Here is a 27,588-nt window from a genome sequence, read left to right as displayed (position 1 = left end):
AAAATGAGAGAGTTGGATGAAAGATACAGCCTTCCCTCTTTTACACTTTTTGGTAAGTGCTAGACTGATACAAGGATTTTTTTTTGAATATGGGCCTTTGACTCATCTGCTGATTGCATTGTCTTTTAAGTCACTGTCTCAAGCCATTCCCTCTTTCTACTGGCCTGACCCTCACTTTGTGTAATGCTACCATCTATTTGCTTTTGTAAAATGTGTCCATCTCTCTAAGCCTTTGGTTTGAATGTATCTCTGACCCACACAATTACAAAATAGTTGAAGTTTTTTCTCTCCCATTTGCATCACAGGTAACACTTAAGTTAGGGCTTTTGAAGTATAAGAGAGCAGACAATCATGTTTTCCATCTCCTCTTCCTGCTTCAATTTGTCTACTATTTTCATTTTTTTTCACATTCTCCCTCTTTATAATCCCAAAGGTCTGTTATTTTACTCATGATTCTTTTTCACTCCCAAATGTCCAATGGGGTATTGGTGTTTGCCTAGATCCACTTGGAAAACTCCTCACGCAGAATCCACAACTTTGTGTCTGATAATATGACTATTTTTCATTATTACCCTTTGCCTACTGCCGAATGTCTTAGGGTTCCACTATAGGAGCCAGTTCAGCAAGGAAGTAAACACAGTTATAAGCCTTTGTTGCTGGAGAGCAATGGTCTGATAACATTAGCTTTCTTGGTAAAGTGTGTGTTTTATGACTGTCCTCCCATGCTTATGACAAAACACATGGAGGATGCAGAACTAATAGGTGAAAACTTCAAGAAATAGCCTTCCTTTTGCTTATAATTTTATTCCATAAAAATATGTGCTCCTATTTCTATTTGGATGGGAAATAATTTATGTTCCATTTTATTTATTTGCTTACTGAATACCTGTTCGAGTTTGTCACCCATTTTACTCCTTTATTTTCCCTTAGGGATTCCTAAGTACTTTCAGTGTGTCACTGGTTAAATGTTGCTCTATTTCTATTATGAAGGCTGACATTTTCCTGCTGAAATTTTCCCCGCTTTAAAAAAACATCTCTTTCCTACTAGTTAATGTGACTATGCTTTAATTGTGTGAACTGATGAAGGTTAGGGAACAAATAGAAAAATAAATTCAAGAGTTTTTGTAGCTATGAGATTTTCTTTATTCTCAGGCAAATAAGTTAACAAATTGAGATCAGATAGCAATATACTGAATAGGATAGAGATTTTAAAATGTTTTTTTAAATATGAATTTTCATTTTAAAGCTAGTCTAATTCAATTACATATCATTTTCCCTTATTAGTTTCTTTTGTAGTCATTAGGAATTATAACAAGGATTTCATTTTGCTTTACATTTTCTCTTTAATCTCACGCTTAAATTGTTAAAGTTACAAATTTTCCTTGAGTTTTGTCTCTAAAGTGATGCTGACAACCAAGGACAAAATCTAAATTGTTTTAATATTTGTTTTTGTAGATAGTTAATATGAGAAATTTGAACTCACTATAGTTTCTTCGAGAAGTTTTGTTATCTTTAAATAGTTTTACAAAAGAGTTTCAATTTAATATATCAGTTTATGAGTACAATGCCTCTTGATTAGTCACCTCTTCAGTCAGTCTCCCCCATTCTCCAAACTTGTTATAGTTTCCAAAGGATATATTTTGGTTTAATATCAAGTATTCATATAAAAATGGTATAAGACAATTTCAGACAGAAGTAACAATCACTTGACCTATCAAACTAGTATTTCTGTCTGAATTCCCAATAAATAAAGTCAATAAAATGGGAATCTTGAGGATTCAAGAGAAAAGACATTTTCTTCTGCATTTTGCTCAGAAAATACCCATCCAAACTGCCACATGAAGCCCTTGAGGGGAACTGGACTACAGTGTGGTTAGCAAACAATTAGTGGGTATTTTCATAGCAGAAGGTTGACCTTTGTACATATGAAAAAAAAAAGAGTGGTTCTTTGTAAAAACCAACGAGAACATACTACCTGGCCTGAGGTATGTCCTTCATATATCCCTTCTCTGGTTGCAATGCACTGTTGAAAGATGGTTTGAGGTAAGGCACGGTTTGGAAGGAGTCATGGAAACAAAGTTTTTTTTTTTAATTTCTTTAAAATTAAACATCTATAGCTTGAACAAGTGTAGTGTACTGTGTTATATCTTCTGGATCTAAATGAGTAGTATTATCTTTATCTTTTATTGGTATTGTCTTTATCATTTATTCAAAATACCCTTTAGAAATACAATCCTTAAATACACAGCTTCTTGTCCATTGTTTTTATAAAAAAGATTTAAATTTTCTTTAACAGCTTATGAAGAGAAATATTTGGGTATTCAGCCTGACATCATGTGAGTCTTATTAAATTATTTAAGGAAGATTTATATACACCCCAATCAGAGAGAGAATATAGAACACAGGATAATTAGAATAATGGAGCTTTAAAAAGTGAGGAAAAATGGTAACAGCGAACGACTTTAGTTAGGCATCACAATTTATTAGAGGAGTTGCTTATCTTAAATGTTCTTTTATGCATTGGAGAGGATATACTTATGGCTTTCTTAAGATATTTGTTATGGCAATTATCCTTCAAAAAAATTTTCCCCTTTATCATTTGCTTCTGAAATTTAATCTGTGTTCATTCATTTTTTTTGGTATTTACTTTTGTGAATCAGAAGACTAGTGCTACCATTTTAATAATCAAATACGTATTTGAAGCCCAGTAGAATCATCTTTATGTATTTCTTTCTGGTTTTAGTTTTTCCCCCCTCATGGGCCCTAAATTCTATAACCTATTAACCCTGGCCATGCACTCTTTTTGTCCTTCTCGTGAATCTTGCTGTAAAACATTCAATCTCCAGTTGCATGGTCAAATAAATGACTAGTCGAAATCCAAGGACAGTGGATACATACGGTGTTATTGAAGAGGGAAGCTATTGGAATTAGATAGGCAAAGATGTAAACCTGAGTGTGGTCACAATCAAACTGTATGACCTTGTGAAAGTTCCTTCTCTGAGCTGGGTGACTGAGACCCTTCTTCAGAGTTTCCATGAAGATGAAGAAAAAAAGTGCAGTGCCTAGCATGATGCCTGGCTTATAGAAAATGTTCTGTTACTATTGTTTTATGTCATGACATTAAAGTAATGCTTATATTTTTATTCCCATAATAGCCATTCTTTATATACCAGAGGGGTTCTACTTCAGGTTCACTGTTTAAACTGAAGAATGAATTCCACAGTGATGTCTGTGCTTTGAGATTGATTGCAACTTAAACTGCCACCTGGGCCAATCTTGAGTTTATTTCATCCCAGGAGAGGGAAGATGTCTACTAACACTACTAACATACCTCCTCCCCTCTTCACCTTCATCAATAGGTACCATGAGGCGTTCAGTCAGCTGCCCTCGGTCCATCTCTACTCACTCATCTTCCAGTGGGGACACTCGCCCCCTTTCTGCTCAACAGGTGGTATCAGTGTCACGACCAACTTCAGCATCTCGGTCGCATTCCTTAAGCCGTGCTTCTTCCTATGTGAAACCTCTGCCTCACAGTAGTGACATGGTGTCTACCAGTTCACAGTCGGTAAGTTACCTATTCTGCTCTTTCAAGATGTAAGAAGGCGTTGACCTCAGATCCAAATTTCTGGCAAAAGGATATTCACTGAGAGGAAGACCTCAGGTCCTTTCTGTAGTTCAACTCAGGTTCCTGGAATCAAAGTTATTCAGCTAGTTTATGCTGGAATTTATTGTGAACTCTTAAAAAGGCAACTTTACCATATCACAGACTCAAGGACAGCACTGATAACATTATGTGCGGATGCAATAGGATATAATACTGTTGAAAATCATATGAGTGAGTGTGTGGTTTTATAGTGTATAGTCTGTAATTTGGGGAAATTTGTTGCATACAAAGTTGTACCTAAGTGGGCCAACTGATAATTGGCTAAAAGCATTGATAAATTCTCCTTATGACTCTTAGTTGTTTGTGATATTTTCTGCCTATTAAAGTAGCCCCAGTGGAGCATAAATTCCAGAACTTTAGAATTGAGAAGTCAATGCATTTTTTTGCAATCAAGTACCTTTACATAGACTTAAATAAGTGAATTAGCTTTATTTGGTAACATTGATAGATCTTTTTTTTCCAAATGTAGCCTTGATACATGTTGCAAATGAGAGTGATAAGAAGTCCTTTTTTAAAGACTCCCATATTCATATTCATATTTTGAGTGAAACAAAACGCAACCAATGCGAAAGACACCTTTGGTATTTATATCCATTTAGTGCTAAGAGTTCTTCGGTGTGAGAAATGATTTTCTCCTTGGTTTTTCTATTTAAAGTGCATCATTTTTTACCTAGAAATATCTTTCAGATTATACTGGCACAATGAAATTAGGTCCCCTCCAACTATCTGTATTCTTTCAACTTTTAAGAGTGAGTCTTTGCGGCAACTGAAAACGAAAGAACAAGAAGATGATCTAACAAGTCAGACCTTATTTGTTCTCAAGGACATGAAGATCCGGTTTCCAGGAAAGTCAGATGCAGAATCAGAACTTCTAATAGAAGATGTGAGTATTAGATGCATGTGAAATGCCAAGAAGCATTTACTTATCCTTTTACAAATGTGAAAATGCAATGCCTGGGTAAAAAAGATGCCCTTTTAAACTTCCACACAATTTATAAAAATATTATGACTCATGAACAGTGAGATCCCATTTATAATCAGCAATACAAAAATACTTTTTTAATACAAAGTTCTCTTTTAAGATTGTTTTATCAAGTAAGAAAAAGTGTTAAATAATTATTGTTCTTAGTGGGTATAGAAATATCAGGTTGAACTTCTTGGATGGGACATGATGAAAAATGTGGGGCCTTGCCATAAAATGTCAAGAGAAATGGAATGTGACACCTTGAATGTCACAGTATTTTTTTTCTTTTTGGTCAAGTGCCCTATGCTGAGTTTTGTTCTCTTTTTTTCACACACTGATTTGCACCACCCTTTGGAATACCTAAAAATGGCAAAGGGTCCTAAAATTCACATTGAAGTCCAGACTGAACTCCTGATTCAGAAAGAAGGCCAAAGTCATTGAAGCATTTTTGGTGAAGGGTATTTCCTTGCCTTTGGTCCATTTCTTCATTCAGGCATCTTTTCAAATGTTGTTCTTGGATAATTACTCAGTAATAGACTTAGAACTTTTTCTGTAATTTGTCTTTCTTTTCCTTTCTTTCTTTCTTTTTGTTGCAGAATAGAAAGCACCATCTAGTGATCAACTGTAAGATACACTTGGCTTTTTTAGTTTTAGGTTTTTTTTTCTCTTTTAAACATTACTTTGGATTTGTCTAAAGCAAGTGTTTAGAAAGAAAATGAAACAAAATGACAAAAGACTTGATTAAACAATTCATAGTGACAATTATGGTATGATTGTAACTGAAGCTTCTAATAGTATGCATTTTATTGTGACCATAATTTTTATTTATTTATTTTTTAAATTTTTTTGGTGGGTTGTGGGGCTTGAACTCTGGGCTTGGGCACTGTCTCTCAGCTCTTTAGCTCAAGGTGAGCGCTATACCGCTTGAGCCACAGCGCCACTTCTGGTTTTCTAGTGGTTTATTGGAGATAAGAGTCTCATGGACTTTCCTTGCCCGGGCTGGCTTTGAACCGTGATCCTCAGATCTCAGCCTCCTGATTCGCTAGGATTACAGGTGTGAGCCACCGGCGCCCAGCATGACCATAATTTTAAAAACACTGTAAATAATACCTTGTTTGGCTCATAAGCTACCAATTGTGACACCAAAGGAAAAAGGAAAAAATAAAATTGATTGCAAAGAATTATGCTAGATATATTTTTATTTATATGTACTATCTGTTATCTTATTCAATAAGTCCTTTTTAAAATAAAGCTGATGACGGTACTAGTAATTATAATTGTATATATTCCTTTTTATACTCTATTTTGAATCAGGTCAAAGATGATTAGTGAGCAGGTAGAACTAGTATTTGTGGCTAATGTTATTGTTCTATGAATGCCACACAAGTTTTTATCATTAATGAAACAATTAATAGTTAACATTAGATTGTTTGCTATATGCAGTATTGGACTGTGTAGAATTCTATAAACCTACATGATACAAATCAAAGGGATAATGGAATTTTGATTAAATATCAGTTACCTTCTAATATTCTATTACTTAGTATTTAATAATGTTGTTAATAAAGTCTTGAGACTAAAGATGGAAAATCTGTCTTGGATTTCTTCTTAATATATTTGTGCCTGAAGACTTTTCTCATTTACTAGAGATCGTGCTCCTGGTACAAGAAGAAGTAATAGCTTTGGATTCAGAGACCTTCTTTGCCTTATGTTAGAAATCTTTGCACAGATCTTTTTATTAAAGCTAGGTTTTTATGAGTATTATTGCAGTGTCTCAAATTCACTAATAAAAGTAATATTAACCATTTATTTACTACTACTACTTAGGATGGATTTTTTAAGATTACATTTTATTCTTCCCCCAATCAGATCATTGATAACTGGAAGCATCATAAAACAAAAGTGGCTTCCTACTGGCTCATAAAATTGGACTCTGGAAAACAACGGAAGGTGAGTAATACTCAACACACATTTGAACTTTGGATTATGTGTTGAGCTGCATCGTGAAGCCATATTCACAGTCAAACCTGTGCACACATTTTTTTAAATTTACATTTTCACTTTAGAACACATATTTATTAAATACTTACCATACCAAGCATTTTTCTAGATTCCAAAGTTAAAAAAGTAAAGCAAAATCCATATTCTCATAGAGTTCATTTCGAATTAAGTTGTTTGATTATAAGTACACAACAGACTTTAAGAGCATGTTGAATTACTATGAAGAAAAGTAAGCAGGATTTACAATTTTCATTTAAGAATCATTTTTATGAATTTCATTTCTCTTTAGGCAGAAACTAATAAAAAATATGAGCTGGCACTAGTGGCTCACACATGTAACCCTTGCTACTTGGGAGGCTAAAAGTGGGAGGGAGTATGATAACTTGAAGCCAGGTGGAGCAGGAAAGTTCACAACACCTCTTTTTAATCAGTAATGGGCATAATGTGGCATCCCAGCTTGAGAGGCTGTGATTGGGATGATCACAGTATTATGTTATCTCAGGAAAGTCTGTAAAACTGGATGTGATGACAAGTATCTGTCATGCTAGCTATGACACAAAGCCTAAAATAGGTGGATCACTATCCAGGTAGGAAATGAGATCTTATTTCAAAAATAATCAGCCCAGAAATGGACTGCAGGTATTGCTTAGCAGTAGAATGTGTGCCTAGTAAATCCTAGGCCTTGAGTTCAAGCCCCAGTTCCAGCAATAGCGAAAAACAAACAAAGATTACCTAGAAGAATTTCGCTAGAGAAGGCAGGAGTTTCAGGGGTTGAGCCCTGGGCCACTCCTACATGTAGAAATCAGAGATGGGAAAGATTCATCAAAGAGGACTGAGAAGGAACAATCAATGAGGTATGAAAATGATATAAGAACTGGGTGTCCTTGCAACCAATTAAATTACTGTAAGGAGAATGTAATCAGGTGCCAGAAGTTGCTGCTAAGAAGTAAGCGCTAAGACTTATCTATTGTTTTTGGAAATGAGGAGGTTGGTGGTGACTCTGTTAGAAATTCAGAGCAGTACTGGGAAATAAAACTTGATTGGAGTAGGCCCAACCAAGGAAAAATGGAGAGGGAAAAAACCCACAGCAATGCAGGAACTTTTTCAAGGAATTATACTGCAGAAGGGAAGAAGGAAATAGGGTCATATTTGGAGGAGGTTTGTTAATGAGAAGGGTTTTTGCTTTTAAATGAAGATACTTTGAGAGTATGTGGTAGTGAGAATGATCTAGAAGAAAAGAATGACTTAGGGAAGACAGGTGATCCAAAGTTCTCAAGTAAACTGGGAAGGTTGGCCTAACCAAGAGTTCTAGCCTTGAGCAAAAAGCTCAAGGACAATGCTCAGGCCCTCAGTTCAAGTCCCAGGACTGGCAAATAAACAAACAAGTGTCTATAGATTTTAAATCACTAAGAATATTACATAAATTTACACATAAGTGGCTTATACTAGGATTTATTGAGAGAGTTATTCATTATTTTTTTCAATATATTCATGTTCAACATAGATAATAACTACAACAAAACAGAAATATTAGTTCTTACTTTTGAATGTATGTAGAAAACATTAAATGCAATATATTTCCTTCAAACATTCCCAGAAACAATATGATCATTTGATTGCATAAATCCCTTCAGGAATTAGAAATGCAAGACACAGAATAACTATTTCTTAAATGTTTCTGTTAATTAGAGTATAACATGGTATGACTTTAGTTACTGCCCAGGTAATCTGTGTATTGGCACTTTCCTGATTATATTTATTGTCACTGGTAACCTTGTCAAACAGGATCTCCCCCACCTTAAGAACTTATGGCTTTTTCAAATATGTATCCTTGATATTTTCAACTATTAAGCACAGTTTACCTTGTGTGTGTGTGTGTGTGTGTGTGTGTGTGTGTGTGTGTGTGTGTGTGTGTGTGTGCGTGTGTATTTTAAAGGTATATCACATCCCCCCTAGAGAATGGGAAAGTTAGTGAACCCTAAGAGGTCTGTCAAACACACTGGAACATCCGTTTTCTTTCTTTTTTTTAAAGTAATATTAATTGCCATTAGTTCTTGTATTCTTTCTGTAATACAATAATGTTTTTAAGCTTTATTTTTTAATTAAATGACATGCCGTTGATCAGATTATTACTTTTAAGTTACATACTGTATCTGAGAAAACTGAACCCAGTGTTATTTGTTAGAACATTCAGCACATAGTTCTTTGTGATCCTCTTGTGCAAAGACGGTGCCATCATTGAGGAGGATATGTCAAAGCTGGAGGCACAGTGGATTGCTAAATCTGTGGTAATCTCTGAGTGCATGCTTGTACACTCTAACTTTCCTCACTCACTTGTACACTCACTTTAACTTTTATAGGTTTGATACCCTGAATTTCTTCAAGTTTCTGTCATTTTTTTCAGTCTTTGAAAAGAGAAGAGTATAGGTTAAATTGCTAATTAAAATTAAGTCCAGATAGACTAAATTATTTGTAAGATATTAATAGAGCATAAATGTGACATTTCAGATGAGTGGAAAAATGATTTTGCCAGTAAATAGTATCAAACTGTTGTTGATTTATAAGTAAGTGAAGTTGAAGCTTATCTTTTACCATATATAAAACAAAGTCCATAGAAACTAGTTTGATATGTCAAAAGGAAAATATTGAAGAATATGCAGAAATATATATATATATATGTATAATCTTAGAGTAAGTAAACAATTTCTTAAGACCTAAAATCTTCAGAAGGCTTAAAGGAAAAAAATTGCTAGATTTGATTACATGAAAACTTAGAAATGACCGACATCTTAGAGGCAGAAGTGGTGGGCGAAATTGGGCAGGTGGGGTGGGGGATGGTTGAGGAAGACAGATGTTTGGTGCACATAAAATGAAAAGTAGCACCAGTGAGCCTGTGTTTCCTGTAAATCCATCAGCAGAAGACAAACTAGTCCATAAATACTAATAAGTAGCATGGCAAAGCGTATGAAAAGGACATGAAAAGACAATTTAGGGATCTTCAAGTGGCCAATTAACATGTAAAAAGGTGTTTGGCCTCACTAATGATGAGGAAAAAGCTGGTCGAAACCATAATATTTGCAAAAATTAGTAAGACAGGTAATATCCAGTGATGGAATAGTATGAATAAAAGGGCCGTCAGTACACTATTAGAGGGAGAATTCATTGGTATAACTCTTTTGAAAGGTCATTTTCAGTAGCTATTAAAATTACAAATGTTCATAATCTCATGACTCGGCAGAACCGCTCGTCCACTCTGCTGGAATGTATAAAAGATTTCTATAATCAATCATTCATTGTAGGGTCATATCTAAAAGTACTACATTTGAAGCACCCTTAAATGCTTCTTGGTAGATTTATTGCTAAAAATTGTTAGTACAGTCATACAATTCACTATATTCAACCAGTACTCTTCTAGAATCATAGATCTTAGCTTAAGATATAGCTGTGAAACTATGACTTGTGACCTGTGGATTCGTAAAGTGGTTACCTGAACATGTGCAAAGGATGCAAATAGGAAACAGAAAAGAAGTACAGGTTTCTAGGCAGCTGGGTGTCCATCTGACGCCCCTTTCAGATACCTGGAGAAATCTGGTTTTAGGGTAACAGCTGCCAACTACATGTGCTCTACACATTGGCACAGATGGAGAACATGTGATTTTTGGCATTTTGAGCGTGGTTTATCTCACTCAATAGGATGAGCTCCAGTTTCATCCACATCCCTGCAAATGATATAGCTTCCGTTTTATTTATGACTATGTTATATTCCATGGTGTGTGTACATATTTACATACATGCACACCATATAATTTTTGTCCATTCTTTGGTTATTGAACACCTCAGCTTATTCTAGAATTTGGCTACTGTCAACTGAGCTGCAATAAATGTGGTTATGAAGATTTCTTTCCTGTATATTGTTTTATACTCCTGATATAGCCCAGGAGTGTTATGGTAGGATAATAAGGTAGGTCTGATTTGAATTTCGTAAGGAACCTCTATACTGATTCCCATCATTGCACTACTTCATGCTCCCATGAACAGTTTGTGAGTTTCTTCCCTGGTCTCTTCCCATAGTCTCACTGTTATTTGTTATTGTTTATTTTCTTGTGATTGCCAGTTTGACTGGAGTGCAGTTTTGATTTACATTTCCTTTATGGCTAAGAATATTGAACATTTCTTCATATGTCTATTAGCCATTTGTGTTTCTTCTGAGAACTGTCCATTTAGTGCATTTGTTATTCATTCATGGGATCATTCATAATTTCCTTTTTGGTAGTTGTAGGAGCCTCCTACTCCCTGGGCAGGTGTTCTACTGTAGAGCCATGCCAGCAATCCTGTTTTGTACTGGTTACTTTGTACGTAGTTGACTTCCTGCTCAGGAACATACCTGGACTGCCATTGCATACTTAACTTTAGACTTCATGTCATTGTTTAATGACAAATGCACTCCACACAGTTAAGAGTCTTTAGGACTTTTCTGCCCAAGCTGGTCTGGAGCCTTGATCCTCCCTGCAAGCGTGTGATGCTGTGCCTAGCCACGGGGTCAGAGGGGCTCTCATCAACTTCTGCACAAAATACCTTGGAATCACAGTTCTTCCTGTCTCATTCCCAAGTAACCAGGATTACAAAGATGAGGCACTGGTACCTGGATGTTAATCCTTTGTCCATTGAATAGCTAGTGAAGATTTTCTGCCATTCTGTGAGCTGTCTCTTTCTGATCATTTTTCTTTTGATCAAACATCATCCTTTTTAAAAAAGTTCATCTCCATATTCTTCCAGTAACCTATCTAATTCCCCCATACCTGAATATTGTCTATTATCTTTCCCTATTTGAATCTTTATGGGATTTTGTACTGAATTTGTATTTGTAATCCACTTGAAACATTTATGGATTTTTTTCATCGTATATCCATCCCCTTTAACTAAGGGAGTGGATCTCGGTCACATCTATGCTGTTTTCTAGATTCATCTGTTAACTTGACTCAGTTTTAGATTTAGTTTTATGAGCTCTTTATAGTAATTTCACTTCTTTATGTACTATTCTTTCTTTACTAGTAATTTATATTTATTTGGATGCAACAACAGGTTAAGACAGTGCTTTTCTGTGTTGTATAAAGGAAATGAGAATGCCTGGTAAACATTTTATGGAATCATCAGACGATGTGTGAGAATAGTAATATCTGTGAATTGAGAGAAACAATTTATTGCATATTTTTAAAGGTTGCTACACCCAGTTGGATTTCTAACTTAATCATAAATGTTTGCTTATAAATTTACTAGCAAGGATGTATGTCATCATGCCTATTTCTCCCATGCTGATTTATTCTGAGATTGTGTGATTTTTTTTTCTGCTTCTAGATATGAAACCACATTTAAGTGTTAATTGTACACTGCTATATTGAGAAGGTGAAGTGGTAATACTAATGTGAGGGCCAAGTTCCTTATTTACAATTATACATCCTGCCATCCCTCCTTTGAGATGATTATCTAAATATATCTTTTCTTTCTTTGAGTTCTGTTTTGCTTCTTCCCTTTGGCAAAAATCAAAGGTATGCAGTTCCTTTGTGCTCCTAGAAAGTAACAAGATGCTCACTTCTCTAACACAGAGCTTGTGAATGTCTCAGTGTCTGCTAGCCAAGCAGTTACCATGATTCTTTTTCTTTTTTTTTTGGGTCCGGTCGTGGGCCTGAACTCTGGGCCTGGGTGCTGTCCCTCAGCTCTTCAGCTCAAGGCTAGCACTCTACCACTTGAGGCACAGCACCACTTCCGGCTTTCTTTTCTTTTTGCTTATATGGTGCTGGGGAATCGAATCCAGTACCTCATGCATGCAAGGCAAGCGCTCTACCACTGAGCCGCCTTCCCAGCCCCTTACCATGATTCTTATACATGGTAACTCAATAGATAATTCTAGTTTTTGGCAAAGGAATTCCTCTTTTGATTGTTCACTGGTAAAGAATAAAAAAGGGCTGTTGTTAATTATCTGTTGTTTATCTTACAAAGAGGCTCCTGGAAATGACAGGAGAATGCTAGGCATAAGGCTGTGTGTGAGCAGTAGGGCGAGTCTGGGAATTCCACATATGCAGCTTACTGGTGGCAATTTTTCTGGTCATGGTTACCTTGACTTCTTCTTTTTCTTCACTCATTTTGTTCTTCAAGAGAGTTTCTCAAAGTGGACTCCAATTTCTTAGATAAATAATGAAGGGTAAGCACTTCTGGGTGTGCCTTTCTTTTTTAATTTAAATTTAATTTAATTTTTAAAAATCATCTTTAAGTAGTTGTACAAAGATGTTCCCATTCTACAAAACAGTGTATGAATACAAAGTGTCTGACAACATTGTCACCCATCTCTCCTAACCCATCTCTTCTCTCACTTTTTTTAATTGAGATTAGGTGATTACATAATTTTCACATATTTCGTAGTATTGTGGAATAGTGATACTTAAAGTCAAAAACACATTTTAACCTTCACAGTGCAAATGGTCATTATCATACAGTTTGTGAATTCTATGAGCTTTGACAATACAAGTCATTTTTTCCACATCGGGTGATGTTCACATTTCTTTCCTTTTGCTTAGTGTAGGCTGTTCCCACTTATTAGAATTCCTATTATGAAGTCACTGCCTCTAACTTCCTATTCCTTCCCCCAGCCCCTGCAGGACCTATTTAAGAGCTCTTACCCAGGAGTCCTTATTTGTCACTCTTGGGGACTCTAGACACATTTTTGATTTTGTTTTTAAATTAATGATGCTGAACTTTATAATTCTTTCATACTCACAAAAATGAAATATAACCAACATTCCCATCAGGCATATCTCTCAGCCAGCCAGTGATGGAGGTACTGAACTTCCATGGAAACAAAGATTCTTACTGGAGTTTTATTTTTAACTTTTTGACCACTTAATATGAAACAGTTTGAAATTTACCTGAGACGGAAATAAAAACTATCTATGTATTGTGGAATAACCATTCAGCCCTCTGAAATGTGACTCCTATGTATTATATAGTTAACATACAATGGTTTTAAATTTATTGCTTCTCTACTCATTTATATTTGATGAAAATCAGAGGTGTTAGGAAAATGGAGGGGAAAGAGCAGGCTAGACTCCATCTCACTGTTGATTACAACAGTGAGGGGCAGCAACCTTGCTGCAAGATGAGGTTGTTTGAAGAGGTGGAGTTAGGGTCAGGTTTATATGGGTCTTAACAAGGAAACAGAGAAATAAGGTCTAGGAGCAGGTACTTTCAGTTAGGCCCAGAATGGATTGTTCCCATCTGTGGTGACTGGAACTTCTGGCCAGGCCTAGGTTAAAATGACCTGCCTGTGGTCAAGCACATCTGTGTGCATCTGGAGTTTTCTTTGACTTGGGATAATGAGCCACCGGGGTCAGTCCTTCAAGAGGTGAAGTGATTGCAGAATGCCTGACTGAAATTTATTCTTTCCTGACAATGAAAGAACTATTGTAGTAAAGTTCATTGCAAAGAAAGCTTTATATGCTAATATTAGAAAGCCAATATTAGCTACAGGAGAGAGGATTGTGGTAAAATGGACTTGGGTTCACTGTCTCTGCCCTTACCTTGGGTAGATGACATTTCAGAAGTGCTCACCCTTCACTGAGAAACTGGAGTCTGTTTTGAGAAAAGCCTTCTTTTGTTTGGTGCCAGTCCTGGCGCTTGAACTTAGGGTCTGGGCTCTGTCCTTGACCTTCTTTTTGCTCAAGGCTAGAGCTCTATTACTTCAGCTACAGCTCTACTTCTGTGATAGTTCAGTGGAGATAAGAGGTTCAAAGATTTTCCTGTCTGGGCTGGCTTTGAATTGTGATCCTCAGATCTCAGCATCCTGAGTAGCTAGGATTACAGGTGTGAACTACCAGAACCTGGCAGAAAAAGCCTTTTAAGAAGCAAAATGGATGAAGAAAGGAAATCACAGTATTGCTAATAATTGTGAGATTTGTACTTTAAGTACCAAAGGATTCTCGCAAGGAAGAGAGCTATCTCTAGTCTTGTAAGGGGCACATAAAAAACCCTGATTTTAATTTTTTTTTTTGCTAAAAGTACTTATGCTGTTTCTCTAATCCATTTCAGTTTCCTGAGGAGTCTTCATTCTTTTGTGTAGAATAGGGAGAAATGAATAATAAACAATGGCCTATTGGCTTACAATGACTTTCAATTTAAACCTTACACTGTGTCCTTATAAAATAAGATAGAAAATATATTCAAGAAAACAAAAGGAAGCACAGAACTGTAAGTCAGCTATGGAATGTAGAATTCAATGTTACTCATTTAGAAAGCCAAAGATTGAATTAATTTCCATTAGATGTGGATTAATCAGATTCATCCTCCTTTTGGCTGTGATAATCGTTAATAATCACTGGAAAGCTTTGCTAGTTCAATCCTCTGACAAGCATGGAACTGTAAGATGGAACTGTAAGTGAAGAAAATTTATATGAGCAAGCACCAAAAAGAATTTAAGGGTAGAGAGCTGATATAGACAGGCAGGTCTTTCCAACTACAGTGAAGATCTGACACCTGTGGATAGAAAAGAGGAAGACTGGATAGAAAGAGCCACTGGCCAGTGTGAAATTTTAAGAGTCTTAGTCAGGCCAAAGGGGTGCTTAGAACAAGGGCTGCCAATTATAGAGGTAACACAGGGTAAAAACATCCTTCCCTGGTACCCCAGCCATATTCACTTCTTGGCTGGGAGCAGTATGGAGAGAGCATAAGCATTGCTTGGATATTACAGCAGATCCCAAATAAGGAAGCATCAGCCAATCTCACTCCCTCAAGTTGATTGAAGTGGCATGTATTCATGACTCCCCAGAGGATACAGGGCACAATTTGATTTCATTTGACAAACATTTATTGGTTGCCAGTTTTGTACACCATGGGGATTTCTAAAGTTCACTCATGTATTTGCTCACTCATACAGATGCCTTCAACTGGCATTTATTTTGGAATTAATATGTTCAGAGCGCTACTCTAGGCACATCATAATCCCTGTCAGAGGTCTCTGTGGAAATACTTATCTTACATTTTCTGTTCCAAGATGGAGGGTTTTGCTGGTTGGTCATTAGATGTCTCATGTTTGTAATCCCAACTTGTCAGCAGGCTGAGATTTGAAGCAAAGTCTATCTCCAATTCACCAGCAAAATGCCATGCTAAAGTAGTAGAGCATCCGCCATGAGCAAAAAAGCCAAGCAAGAGCTCAAGTCTCTGAGTTCAACCACTGGAACTAACAAAAAAAAGAATATCTATGTATACACGCATTTTTTTGTTTGTTTGTTTTTTTTGGTCAGTGGTGGGGCTTGAACTTTGGGCCTGGGCACTGTCCCTGAGCATTTCAGCTCAAGGTGAGTGCTCTACCATTTGGGCCACAGAGCCACTTCTGGTTTTCTGATGGTTAATTGGAGATAAGAGGGAAATAGTAATAAGTTTGACAAGAAATGTACTTATTAACTTACTCATGTAACTGTAACCCCTCTGTACATTACCTTGATTATAAAAAAAAATAAAAATAAAAAGTCTTACAAACTTCCTGCCCACGATGGCTTTGAACTGTGATCCTCAGATCTCAGCCTCTTGAGTAGCTAGGATTACAGGTGTGAGCCACTGGCACCTGGCTTATGCTTTTCTTTTTTGTGTGTCCTTGGAAATAAGAAAAATGTATTTACATATTTTCTTTGATTTATATTTCCTTAGTGGGGACAACATGTAAAGATCCAATTACATAGGAATTACATTATGGGAAGAATCTCACCAGGTGAAAATAGAAATAGTTAATCTTATTTAACATGTTGTGTTAGATTCATGCTTGCATAATAATCCAGCCTTCTGCCAAGAATACAGTTGGTTGAAATAGTCTATCAGGAATATATATGAAGTATGAAAATACTCCAGTGTTGGTGGGTTGTGAAGGGTGCCAGTTTTGCTAAAAAGCTTATTTTCTGATGTGATTTCCAAGCATAAACTATGATTGCAGAAATCATTAAGGCTATACTATATTTGCATTTATTTTAGTATTCTGAATGATCCTTGTTTACCAACTATTTCTTTACCAAATGCAAATTTGCTTCTGCCTGTGTTTTTGTGATGGCATTTCTCATCCTTTTCACTTGGACTGACATAGATGCTGCTCAGAGTTGCACATTTCACATCAGCAAAGATGGCTTTACCCTGTAGCCACGGCTGCTGCATGCATCATTAGTATAGCATGTAGTGATTTTAATGTTATTTCTAAACTGCCGTTACCTTATGCCATTATTTTAATTTAGGACCAACTGTTCAACCATATGGAGCAGTTTGTCATTCAACATCTGTATGTTCTTGCAAAATATGGATTTGTCTGTGTGCTTTATGCCTTCAAATGTCCTATATTTTACATGGAAAAGGCAAATCTTTTTATATTATTAATATTGTCACTGACTGAATCTCTCATTTATGTTTCCCATGGAGAGTTTAATGTTGGGTTAGATGCTTTTAAAAGCTGTAATGTAAGGAAAATGGATACTTACCATCTATATGCTAGCCTCACTGTGCCCACAGTTAAACACAAGGGCACCTTGCTGGTCTCTTTTTTTTGGATTTCACAAATTATTCTGTTTCTACCCAATTTCTTTTAAGTAAAGACACCATGGAATCCACAACGCTATCAAAAATGGAACCCCTACATATTTTCTGTATCCTGGTCTGATTTCTGGCCTGCTATTCTCTGCCTTCTTGAAGTTATTCCATGGGTGTTTGCTGAAAAGATATACTAAAGGTTTGCATCATCTCCTCATGTATAGCCTTTTATGCAAACTAGACCAAACTCCATGGCCATGAAGCATAGGGCATCTCCATTCTCTTCCCAGACATCATTGGCTAGGGGTGATCTGAATCTAAAAATGAACCACTGGGTTTTCCTTCCTTCCTTCCTTCCTTCCTTCCTTCCTTCCTTCCTTCCTTCCTTCCTTCCTTCCTTCCTTCCTTCCTTCCTTCCTTCCTTCCTTCCTTCCTTCCTTCCTTCCTTCCTTCCTTCCTTCCTTCCTTCCTTCCTTCCTTTCTTTCTTTCTTTCTCTGGACCTGGACATTGTCCCTGAACTCTTCAGCTCAAGGGGAGCACTCTACCACTTGAGCCACAGTGCCACTTCTGGTTTTCTGGTGGTTAATTAGAGCTAAGAGTCTCATGGACTTTCCTGCGGGGCTGACTTTGAACTGCAATTCTCATATCTCAGCCTCCTGAGTAGCTAGGGTTACAAGCATGAGCCACTGGTGCCTGCCCGTTCACTGGGTTTTCTTTGCAGCTTTTGCTGTTGGCTTATGAAGACCAGTGTTGGGAAGAGGCTAAACCATTAGTCTGGACATATAGCTCGCCACTCATTAGCTATGTCATCTGTGTGTGTGATTTGTTATCTACAGTATGATATCCCAAATGTTTTCTAAACTCAAATCTTTCATAATCATTTATTAGCAAAATCCGACCCACTGGAATTCATTAGATGACAATGATTTGACAGGAAGGAGTTTATTGTTTTTGCTTTTGAAGATTGTTATATTTTCTGCAGAAGTGTTCACATACATGTTTATGAAATCCAGCCTCAAGAGTCTCAGAAGGGACCAATATCTTATGTCATTTTGAGAGTAAATAAGGAAACATGTATAAAAGTATTTAGAACAGTACTTGGCAAATAGTGAGTCCTCAGTAAGTGTTAGGTCTGATTTTTAATCTTTTAGAATAGTCTTTAATTCATTGCAAGAAACAACTCATTATTACAGCAGCTATTAAGTGGCAGATCTTGTCTTAAGCCTTGGGGTTGTATTAAGTATAATATTAGGAGGGCCAAAATTTCTTCATTTCTTAAATCATCTCACCTGAGTTTAACTTATTGGCAGGTAATGGCTCCCTAAGAAATGGTGTTTGTGTTAAAATGAAGAATTTTGCCAACTGAACAGGAGACTGCCAGGACAGAGGTGAACAGACAGATGACGAACACAGTTAGGAAATTTATAGAAGGCTTGAGGAAGAGATGATTTGGGTTTTCTGTTCCCTTGGCTTTTGTCCCCTCATGTGTCTTCCAAATTATAATCCTTTCGTTTCCTTTCCTTTCCTTTCTTTTCCTTTTTCCTTTCCTTTCGTTTCCTTTCCTTTCCTTTTTCCTTTCCTTTCGTTTCCTTTCCTTTCCTTTCCTTTCGTTTCCTTTTTCCTTTCCTTTCCTTTCCTTTCTTTTCCTTTCTTTTCCTTTTTCCTTTCCTTTCGTTTCCTTTCCTTTCCTTTCGTTTCGTTTCATTTCCTTTTTCCTTTCCTTTCCTTTCCTTTCCTTTCCTTTCTTTTCCTTTCTTTTCCTTTTTCCTTTCCTTTCGTTTCCTTTCCTTTCCTTTCGTTTCGTTTCATTTCCTTTTTCCTTTCCTTTTTTCCTTTCCTTTTGTTTCCTTTCCTTTTTCCTTTCCTTTCCTTTCCTTTCCTTTCTTTTCCTTTCCTTTCCTTTCCTTTTCTTTCCTTTTCTTACCTTTCCTTTCCTTTCCTTTCCTTTCCTTTCCTTTCCTTTCCTTTCCTTTCCTTTCCTTTCCTTTCCTTTCCTTTCCTTTCCTTTCCTTTCCTTTTCCCTTCCCTTCCCTTCCCTTCCCTTCCCTTCCCTTCCCTTCCCTTCCCTTCCCTTCCCTTCCCTTCTCTTCCTTTCCTTTCCCTTCTCTTCCCTTCCCTTTCCGAGGACAAGGGCTTACTTTCTTGGAAAGCTCCTTGAACTCTGAAGGCATAGAGAAACAAAGGGAGGATGTATGTTCCCTGTGGCTTTATCTGGAAACGAAGGGGGAAATTCCTGGATTGCTCAGACCCAGCTCATCTCAGCACCCCGGGAAATCTCCTTGTGAGTGGTGCTTGTGGGGTGCCAAGACAGCAGAAGAACTTTCTATCTCCATCTACAAGGAGATGCAGAAAGCATCTGCCATCCCTGACTCCTTGACTGTCTTCTCAAGCTGCTGCTTTTAGGCTTGTATGGACTAGGAGAGTAGACTACTAATGCTTTTAAATGAAGAAGAAAATATCTGCAGACGAGAGGCCAAGGATGTTTCCTTTATAAATCATCTACCTTGCCAAGTGCTTGCACAGAAGGGGACACACTGAAGTATATTAGCTGCCCTCTGTTTGGTTCTTGGGTATCTGTGTAATTGACCATGAGGTATGCTTGAAAAGAAATGGATGAATGGCCATAATCTCAATTGTTTAATTGCTTTTAAAGATGAATAATTTTTTTATGATATAATGTGAAAAGGGATTCGTCTTGGTAACCCTTTTAACATTTCAGTTTTTCCATATAACCTGTATTCATTCTTGAGATTAACTTGTAGAACTCATACTTCGCTACTTTCTTATTTTTTATTATTGAATTGTAGCATTGGCCTATTGATACTTAGTAATACATTGGCAGACAATGGAAAAGAGAAGTGATTTACTTGTATCATTTCCTGCTAGTGTTGATTTTCAGATCACATCAATCACAAGTATCGCCCTCTGTGTTAAAAAATATCGAGTTAAACTAATAGCTTAGAAGGAATTTATTAAGGCATAAATTTATGCCTCATGTGCATATTTTATCGGTCTTATTCTGAATAATTCATGTTAAAAGTTTTAAACAAATTCCTCTCCCACAATTACACAATCATTATTGGTAATAATGTGTTTTTCTAGCACAATGCTTTTCATAAGCTCCTTTAATACAGACTGCATTATCTGTGCCCTTCTCCTCCCCTTCCTGATGGAGCTTGACCTAGTACAGGCTTCGAATTTCTGCAACCAAGGAAGTTGGTTCCCCCCCAATGGGAGGGAAGTGAAGAATGCTCATACAGTTCAATGGGCAAAGCTCTAGTCTCTATTCTTCTAGAAAGAATAGATTATTTTGAAAACTTACTCTAGTGGATATTTACTTGAAACTTACCTTGGTTAGGTCATTTATTGAATATTAGAGTTCTCTAGTTCTTCATGTTTGTTCCAGCTGAGAGAAATGATGTCTTCACTTTACCTTCATGCTTGAGGGGCTTTATTCCATTTTCATTTTTCCCTATCATTTTTAATAGGCACTTCCCATCAGTGGATAGATAAAACCAAATATGAAATAATGCACTTTGGTGAAATGAAACTAGAATAATTATTTGTTGGTATTTACTTTTTTCTTTGTTAAGCAAGAGTTTTGTTGGAAATATCTGCATGCATAAGAGGGACATGCATGTGAATTAGATAAAAATTAGTTTATTCTCAAGGATTGTTTTGCATCTATTCTAAGATCATGCAGGTTTCAGTTGTTTGGATTAATCATAGTTCTTGGTCCATGACAGTTTCTTTTTGTTAGTCTGTGTATGGCTGGCCTACTTTTATTTAAATCCAACATCTAAAGTTATGATCTTGATAGTAACATATCTAACCAAAGAGTTCATTGGGTGCAGTGAACTACTTTCTTGAATTGAGCAGTCACTAGTCCTTGCTTTCTAAATTCATTATATTTTAACATTATATCCATTCATTTCCTATTAATATTTTAAAACTTTAGCTGTTTTTACTTCTGTTAAGATTATCCTACTGGATGACACAAAGTTTTTTTAAACTTAACATTATTGTCCAGGTGCTCTGGGTTATGCATTGGATTTTATTTGTTTTGACTACTGTGTAATATTTCAAGGAGAAGAACCAGCCCATTTATCTGCTCTCGCTTTTTTTGGAGAGTTGCTTCTAGGTGTCTATAATTGTGAACAGCGTTGTGAGCCGTTTTGTACATATATCCTCTGTTTCCTTGTGAGATATTTGCTTAAGAATAAAGTTTCTCAGCAATAAGAGACCTCCCAGCTAAGAAAAGTCCAGGACCAGATGGTTTTACAGCGGAATTTTACAAGGCCTTCAAAGCAGAGCTCACACCAATTCTCCTCCAACTCTTCAATGAAATTGAAAGAGAAAGCTCACTACCGAACACATTCTATGAAGCCATCATAACCCTCATCCCAAAACCGGGCAGGGACTCATCAAAGAAAGAGAACTATAGACCCATTTCTTTGATGAACATTGATGCAAAACTTCTCAACAAAATTTTGGCCAATCGACTTCAACAATTCATCCAGAAAATCATACACCACGATCAAACAGGATTCATTTCAGGGATGCAAAGCTGGTTCAATATACGCAAATCAATTAATATTATTCATCACATCAACAGGAGCAAGAACAAGAACCACATGGTTATCTCAATAGACGCAGAAAAAGCATTCGACAAGATCCAACACCCCTTTATGATGAAGGTTTTGGAAAAACTAGGAATCCATGGAACATTCCTCAATACAATAAAGGCTGTATATGACAAACCTACAGCCAGCATTATACTCAATGGTGAAAAACTAAAGCCATTTCCTCTTAACTCAGGAACAAGACAAGGATGCCCACTCTCTCCACTTCTCTTCAATCTAGTATTAGAATGCCTAGCTAGAGCAATAAGACAAGATGCAGACATAAAGGGGATCCAAATAGGGAAAGAAGAAATAAAACTCTCCCTCTTTGCAGATGACATGATCTTGTATTTAAAGAATCCCATGGACTCCACTCCCAAATTACTCAAGCTGATTCAAAACTTTGGCAAAGTAGCAGGTTATAAAATTAACCCCCAAAAATCAATGGCTTTTCTGTATGCCAACAATGAGAAAAGTGTGGCTGAAATTAGGAAAGCAACTCCATTTGTAATAGCCCCACAAAAAATAAAATACCTAGGAATTAACTTAACCAAAGAAGTGAAGGACCTCTATGATGAAAACTTTAAAATCTTGAAAAAGAAAATCAACACAGAACTTAAAAAATGGCAAAACCTCCCATGCTCCTGGATTGGCAAGATTAACATCGTGAAAATGGCAATACTTCCAAGGCTATCTACAAATTCAACGCGATACCTATCAAAATTCCACCCTCATTCTTCAAGGAAATAGAAGAGGCAATCCAAAAATTCATATGGAACAATAAAAGACCCCGAATAGCAAAAACACTCCTCAACGGGAAGAACACTGCTGGAGGAATATCAATACCAAATTTCAAACTCTACTATAAAGCCATAGTAATCAAAACAGCTTGGTATTGGCATAAGAACAGACCTCAGGACCAATGGAATAGAATTGAAAACCCAGAAATGAACCTACAGACCTATAGCCATCTAATCTTCGATAAGGAAGCTAAAACAATAGAATGGAAGAAAGACAGCCTCTTCAGTAAATGGTGCTGGCAAAATTGGTTAACTACATGTAGAAAACTAAAGCTAGATCCTTATATATCACCCTGCACCAGAATCAACTCCAAATGGATCAAAGACCTTGAACTCAAAGCAGACACTCTGAAAACATTACAGGATGGAATAGGAGAAACCCTAGGTCTCCTTGGCTCAGGCCGAAATTTTCTGAATAGAGACCTGGAAACACAACAAATCAAAGAAAGGTTGGACAAATGGGATTGCATAAGGTTGCAGAGCTTCTGCAGGGCAAATGACATAGCTAGCAAGATCAATAGAAAGTCCACCGATTGGGAGAAGATCTTTACTAGCCATACAACGGACAAGGGTCTCATATCTAAAATATACTTGGAACTCAAAAAATTAAACCACCCAACAACAAATCCTCAAAGAAACAACTGCCCAATAAATAAGTGGGCGAAAGACTTAAAGAGAAGCTTCTCTGAAGAAGAAAGAAGGATGGCCAATAGACACATGAAGAAATGTTCAACATCCCTAGCCATAAAAGAAATGCAAATCAAAACAACATTGAGATATCACCTCACCCCAGTTAGAACAGCAAAAATCAAGAACTCTAACAACAACAGATGCTGGAGGGGATGTGGACAGAAAGGAACCTTACTTCATTGTTGGTGGGAATGTAAACTTGTTCAACCACTTTGGAAAGCAGTATGGAGGTTCCTCAAAAGACTTCACATAGATCTCCCCTATGATCCAGCAATCGCACTTTTGGGCATTTACCCAAATGTATACAAACAAGACCACACTAAAGCTACCAGCACAACTATGTTTATTGCAGCATTATTTACCATAGCTAAGATATGGAACCAACCCAGATGCCCCTCAGTAGATGAATGGATCAAGAAAATGTGGTATATATACACAATGGAATTCTATGCCTCCATCAGAAAGAATGACATTTCCCCATTTGTTAGGAAATGGAAAGGCTTGGAAAAAATTATATTAAGTGAAGTAAGCCAGGCTCAAAGAAACATAGGTCCCATGGTTTCCCTTATTTGCAATATCTAGTATAGGTATGAGTCAAGCGGAAAAGGTCAGATAATGTGATGTTAGGAAAACGAACCCTTAAATATGTATTTTAATGTTTTCGTTTCTTTCATGCATGTGTTTCTAACGCATTTATAAGATTATTTCTTTATTGCTTTGTATGTCCCTCCCCCACAGTGTAACCCCCGCTTTCACTTTATTTGATGTCAGTATAACATGTGGAGGAGATGGGGACAAACAAGTCGTTTAAGGATTCAGGTGGACCTGTTGCAACAAGGAGAATTACAAAATGTCATGTCAAAGCAAGCTTTACAATGTCGGTGTGGGGGGGGAGGGGGGTATGATTGGGTGGGGGGGAGGGGGGAGGCTGGGAAGGGAGGTGAAGGGTAAACAAAGGAGGAGGCTGCAATGCTTGGTAAGAAATGTATGTATTATCCTGCCAATGTAATTGTAACCCCTCTGTACAGTATGTTCTCAAATAAAATAAAATAAAATTAAAAAAAAAGAATAAAGTTTCTGTGCTATCTGATGTTATGTGCTATTTGAATTTCCAAATGGAGGAGATAAGGCTAAATTATTTTTCAGAGTGATTGCACAAGTTTGCACTTATACTAGCATCACCCAGGAGTATCTGAACATCCATAACTTCTCTAAGCCCTTGCTATTAATAGACTTTTAACTTTCGCCATTTAGATAAATGTATGGATAATTCTATCTTACTATCTAGCTTTAATTTTCATTCTGTAAGTTTATTTGGCATATTTATGACTTCTTGTGAAATACCTATATATAAGTTTTTAATCAATTTTTTTCCTGAGATTTATATTAATAATTTATTAGGAATCCTTTATATGTTTTTGATACTAATCTTTTGTCAAGTATATATGTTTTAAGTATATTTTCCCTGTTTATAAGTTGTCATTTTTTTAAGATACCAAGAAGTTCAAGATACAATCCAACATATTAATCTTTCATGGTTGACAACTTTATGTGACTTAAGTAATCTTTTCATTTTCTATTCTTTTATTTTCTTTCTTTTCTTCTTCTTTTTCTTCCCTCCTCCTCCTCCTGCTCCTGCTCTTGCTCCTCCTCCTCCTCCTCCTCCTCCTCCCCCTCCTTCTTCTTCTTCGCTCATCAGCTCAAGGCTAGTGCTCTACCACCTGAGCCACAGCACCACTTCCAGTTTTCTGAGTGTTTTATTGGTGATAATAGTCACACGGTGTTTTCTGCCCGGGCTGGCTTTGAACAGAGATCCTCAGATCTCAGCCTTTTGAGTAGCTAGGATTACAGGCGTGAGCTACCATCACCTAGCTTTAAGTAATCTTTTTCTAACCCAGGGCCTAAAAGTTCCATACTTTCATTAACATATTTAGTAGCTCAGTTTTTTAAAGAGGAATCTTTTCAGGTTGAGTTTTATTAATTGACTGAAGAAAGGATCCAACTTCATGATAAAGACTATTATTTGAAATCTTTATTTACCCCAATGGTCTCACCAATTTAGAGCATCATGAAGTGCATAGATTCACTTTTGCACTTCTTAGTGTATTACATTATTCATTTTCGGTGTGTACATGTTATAGTCCCGAGGTTTGAACTCAGGGCCTGAGTGTTTTGGCTCAAGGCCTAGTACTAACCACTTGAGACACAGCTCCACTTCTGTTTTTTTTCTTCTTTGTTTTCTTTGTTTGTGGTCCATTGAAGAATCTTATGAACTTTCTTGTCTAGGCTTGGCTTCAAACCCTGATCCTCAGATCTCAGCATGAGCCATGTGTACGAACTGACTATATTCATCTTTGAATGTTAAATATACTTTAACTAGACTTTAAGCACTTATTTATTTGTTTTTCCACTAGGTTTTGGACATAGTAAAATCAAGTGTCCGTACAGTTCTTCCTCGAATCTGGAAGGTACCTGATGTTGAGGAAGTTAGTTTATATCGGATTTTCAACCGGGTTTTTAATCGCTTACTCTGGAGTCATGGCCAAGGACTGTGGAGCTGTTTCTGTGATTCAGGGTAAGTTTAAAGTTATTTTTTGCTATTGTAATTTTTAAATTTTACTATCTAGTTATAGAAATAGCTCAGTAAGATGGTTGCATTTTCTAATCATTTAAAAAATGAATGTTTGCTTTTTTATTGAATGTAATTGTTAGTACTCAATAATATATATCAATTAAATTGATTTGGACAAGATGTTTTATTTGAACCTAACACCATGTGACTAATATGAATTTAGCATAGAAAAGATAATCTTAACAAGTGAAAAAATTTCAATTATGAATCAGTGTCTTAAAAATTCTCTTGTTATTAATGCAGCAGACTTCTAAAACTGTGGCATCTTCCCAGAATCCCAGTGCTGGTGAAGCTGCTGTCACTTGCTGCCATTTTGTTCCCAAAGTAACTAAATCATTATGCAGTAGTGGTGCAAGCCTGTGATCTTTGCTACTTTGGAGACTGAGATCTAGAGGATTGAGGTTTGAAGCTAATCTTAGGCAAAAAGGTTCACACAACTCCATTTCCAAAGAATAAACAGCAAACAGGATCATGGTTCAAAAGTAGCCTGGCAAGATACCCCAAGAGACTCTTATCTCCAATTAACCATCCAAAAAGCCAGAAGCAGAGCTGTGGCTCAAGTGGTAGGACACTAGCCTAGTGCAAAACAAACAAACAAATAAACAAAAAACAAATGACAACAACAAAAAAACATTCTAAGCCCTTTTGTTTTTAAAAATTCCCTTTCTTCTTACCTTCTTTGCTATTCTCCTAATCATACAGGCTTGATATTTGTGTGATATCTTCTTTCTCAGTTACTATCCTAACTAAATTATTAGCTCTATTTCACTATGGGTAGGGTAGATTGTTGTTATTCATTCTTTTAGCAATTAACAAATTCTTTTTATTCTGTTAGATATTTTTGGAGATAAAAAGTTGAAACTTCTGCCCTTAGTGTTAGGAAACTTAATGATAACAGCCATTGTGTACTGGGTGTTGTTGAGACACTTGACTAAACTTGTATTAAGTGATTTATTTAATCCTCAGGACATTACTTTGAATCAGGTTCTTTATTATCTCCCTCTTATAGATAAGGAAACCAAGGTGCAGATAGATATTAAGGAGCTGGGATTTGAACTCAGTTAACTTTGACCCCAGAGTTATGCTGTTAAGCAATAAGCTCAAAAGTCTCTAACTGAAGAAACATGATATATAAAAAAAGCATTGTTATTATAAAAGAAGCACAGAGGAAGTGTGATAGGATTTCATATAAGGATCCTTTGTGGTAGAAGAACCAAGTAAACTGAAAAGGTTTCTGAGGATTTCTGCCTCCAGTGTTTCATTTCCTCTATTCATCTTATTGTGAAGTTTATTTTCCCAAATCCAGTGATTTTCCTCATTTACCATCAAAGTGAAAATTACTTATCTACAAAAATAAGGTTTCCCATACTCTGATTCTTCTTTCTTCTCAGATCTTCTTTCTTTTTCTTTCCTATTGATCTCCACTCTAGATCAATAGCTCATTGTTTTCCATATTCTAAAAAATGTTCTGCCTATATGTTTTGAATCTTTAGTGAAGAAAGATGTAGACTCCACCATAGATCTTTCATAAAACTTTAGCAGACTATTCAGTTCTGAAATGATCCAAGTGTCCACTTACATATTCTAGCCATCTGACATAGATACCACACCATTTTCCGATGCCTCACCACTAAACAAAGAGCACTCTGGGCTGTGGTGA

The 27,588-nt window shown here is 36.5% G+C and overlaps 1 protein-coding gene across 7 annotated transcripts in view; it reads left to right on the top strand.

Moving 5' to 3' along the window:
* The window catches only part of Ttll7 (tubulin tyrosine ligase like 7), a 129,181-nt gene that overhangs the window by 83,053 nt on the left and 18,540 nt on the right, over positions 1–27,588 (top strand). For all 7 annotated transcript variants that reach the window (XM_070007431.1, XM_070007432.1, XM_070007429.1 and 4 more), the window contains 4 exons: positions 3,360–3,565; positions 4,413–4,547; positions 6,498–6,578; positions 25,711–25,871. In XM_070007431.1, the coding sequence (XP_069863532.1) occupies positions 3,360–3,565; positions 4,413–4,547; positions 6,498–6,578; positions 25,711–25,871 (583 nt within the window). The remainder of the gene's footprint in view (positions 1–3,359; positions 3,566–4,412; positions 4,548–6,497; positions 6,579–25,710; positions 25,872–27,588) is intronic.

Source organism: Dipodomys merriami, unplaced genomic scaffold (assembly GCF_024711535.1).
Source record: "Dipodomys merriami isolate MVZ:Mamm:240054 unplaced genomic scaffold, mDipMer1.0.p SCAF_7, whole genome shotgun sequence".
Lineage (NCBI taxonomy): Eukaryota > Metazoa > Chordata > Mammalia > Rodentia > Heteromyidae > Dipodomys > Dipodomys merriami.
Note: the sequence above shows the minus strand (reverse complement) of the source record. Positions and strands in the feature narration are given on the sequence as shown.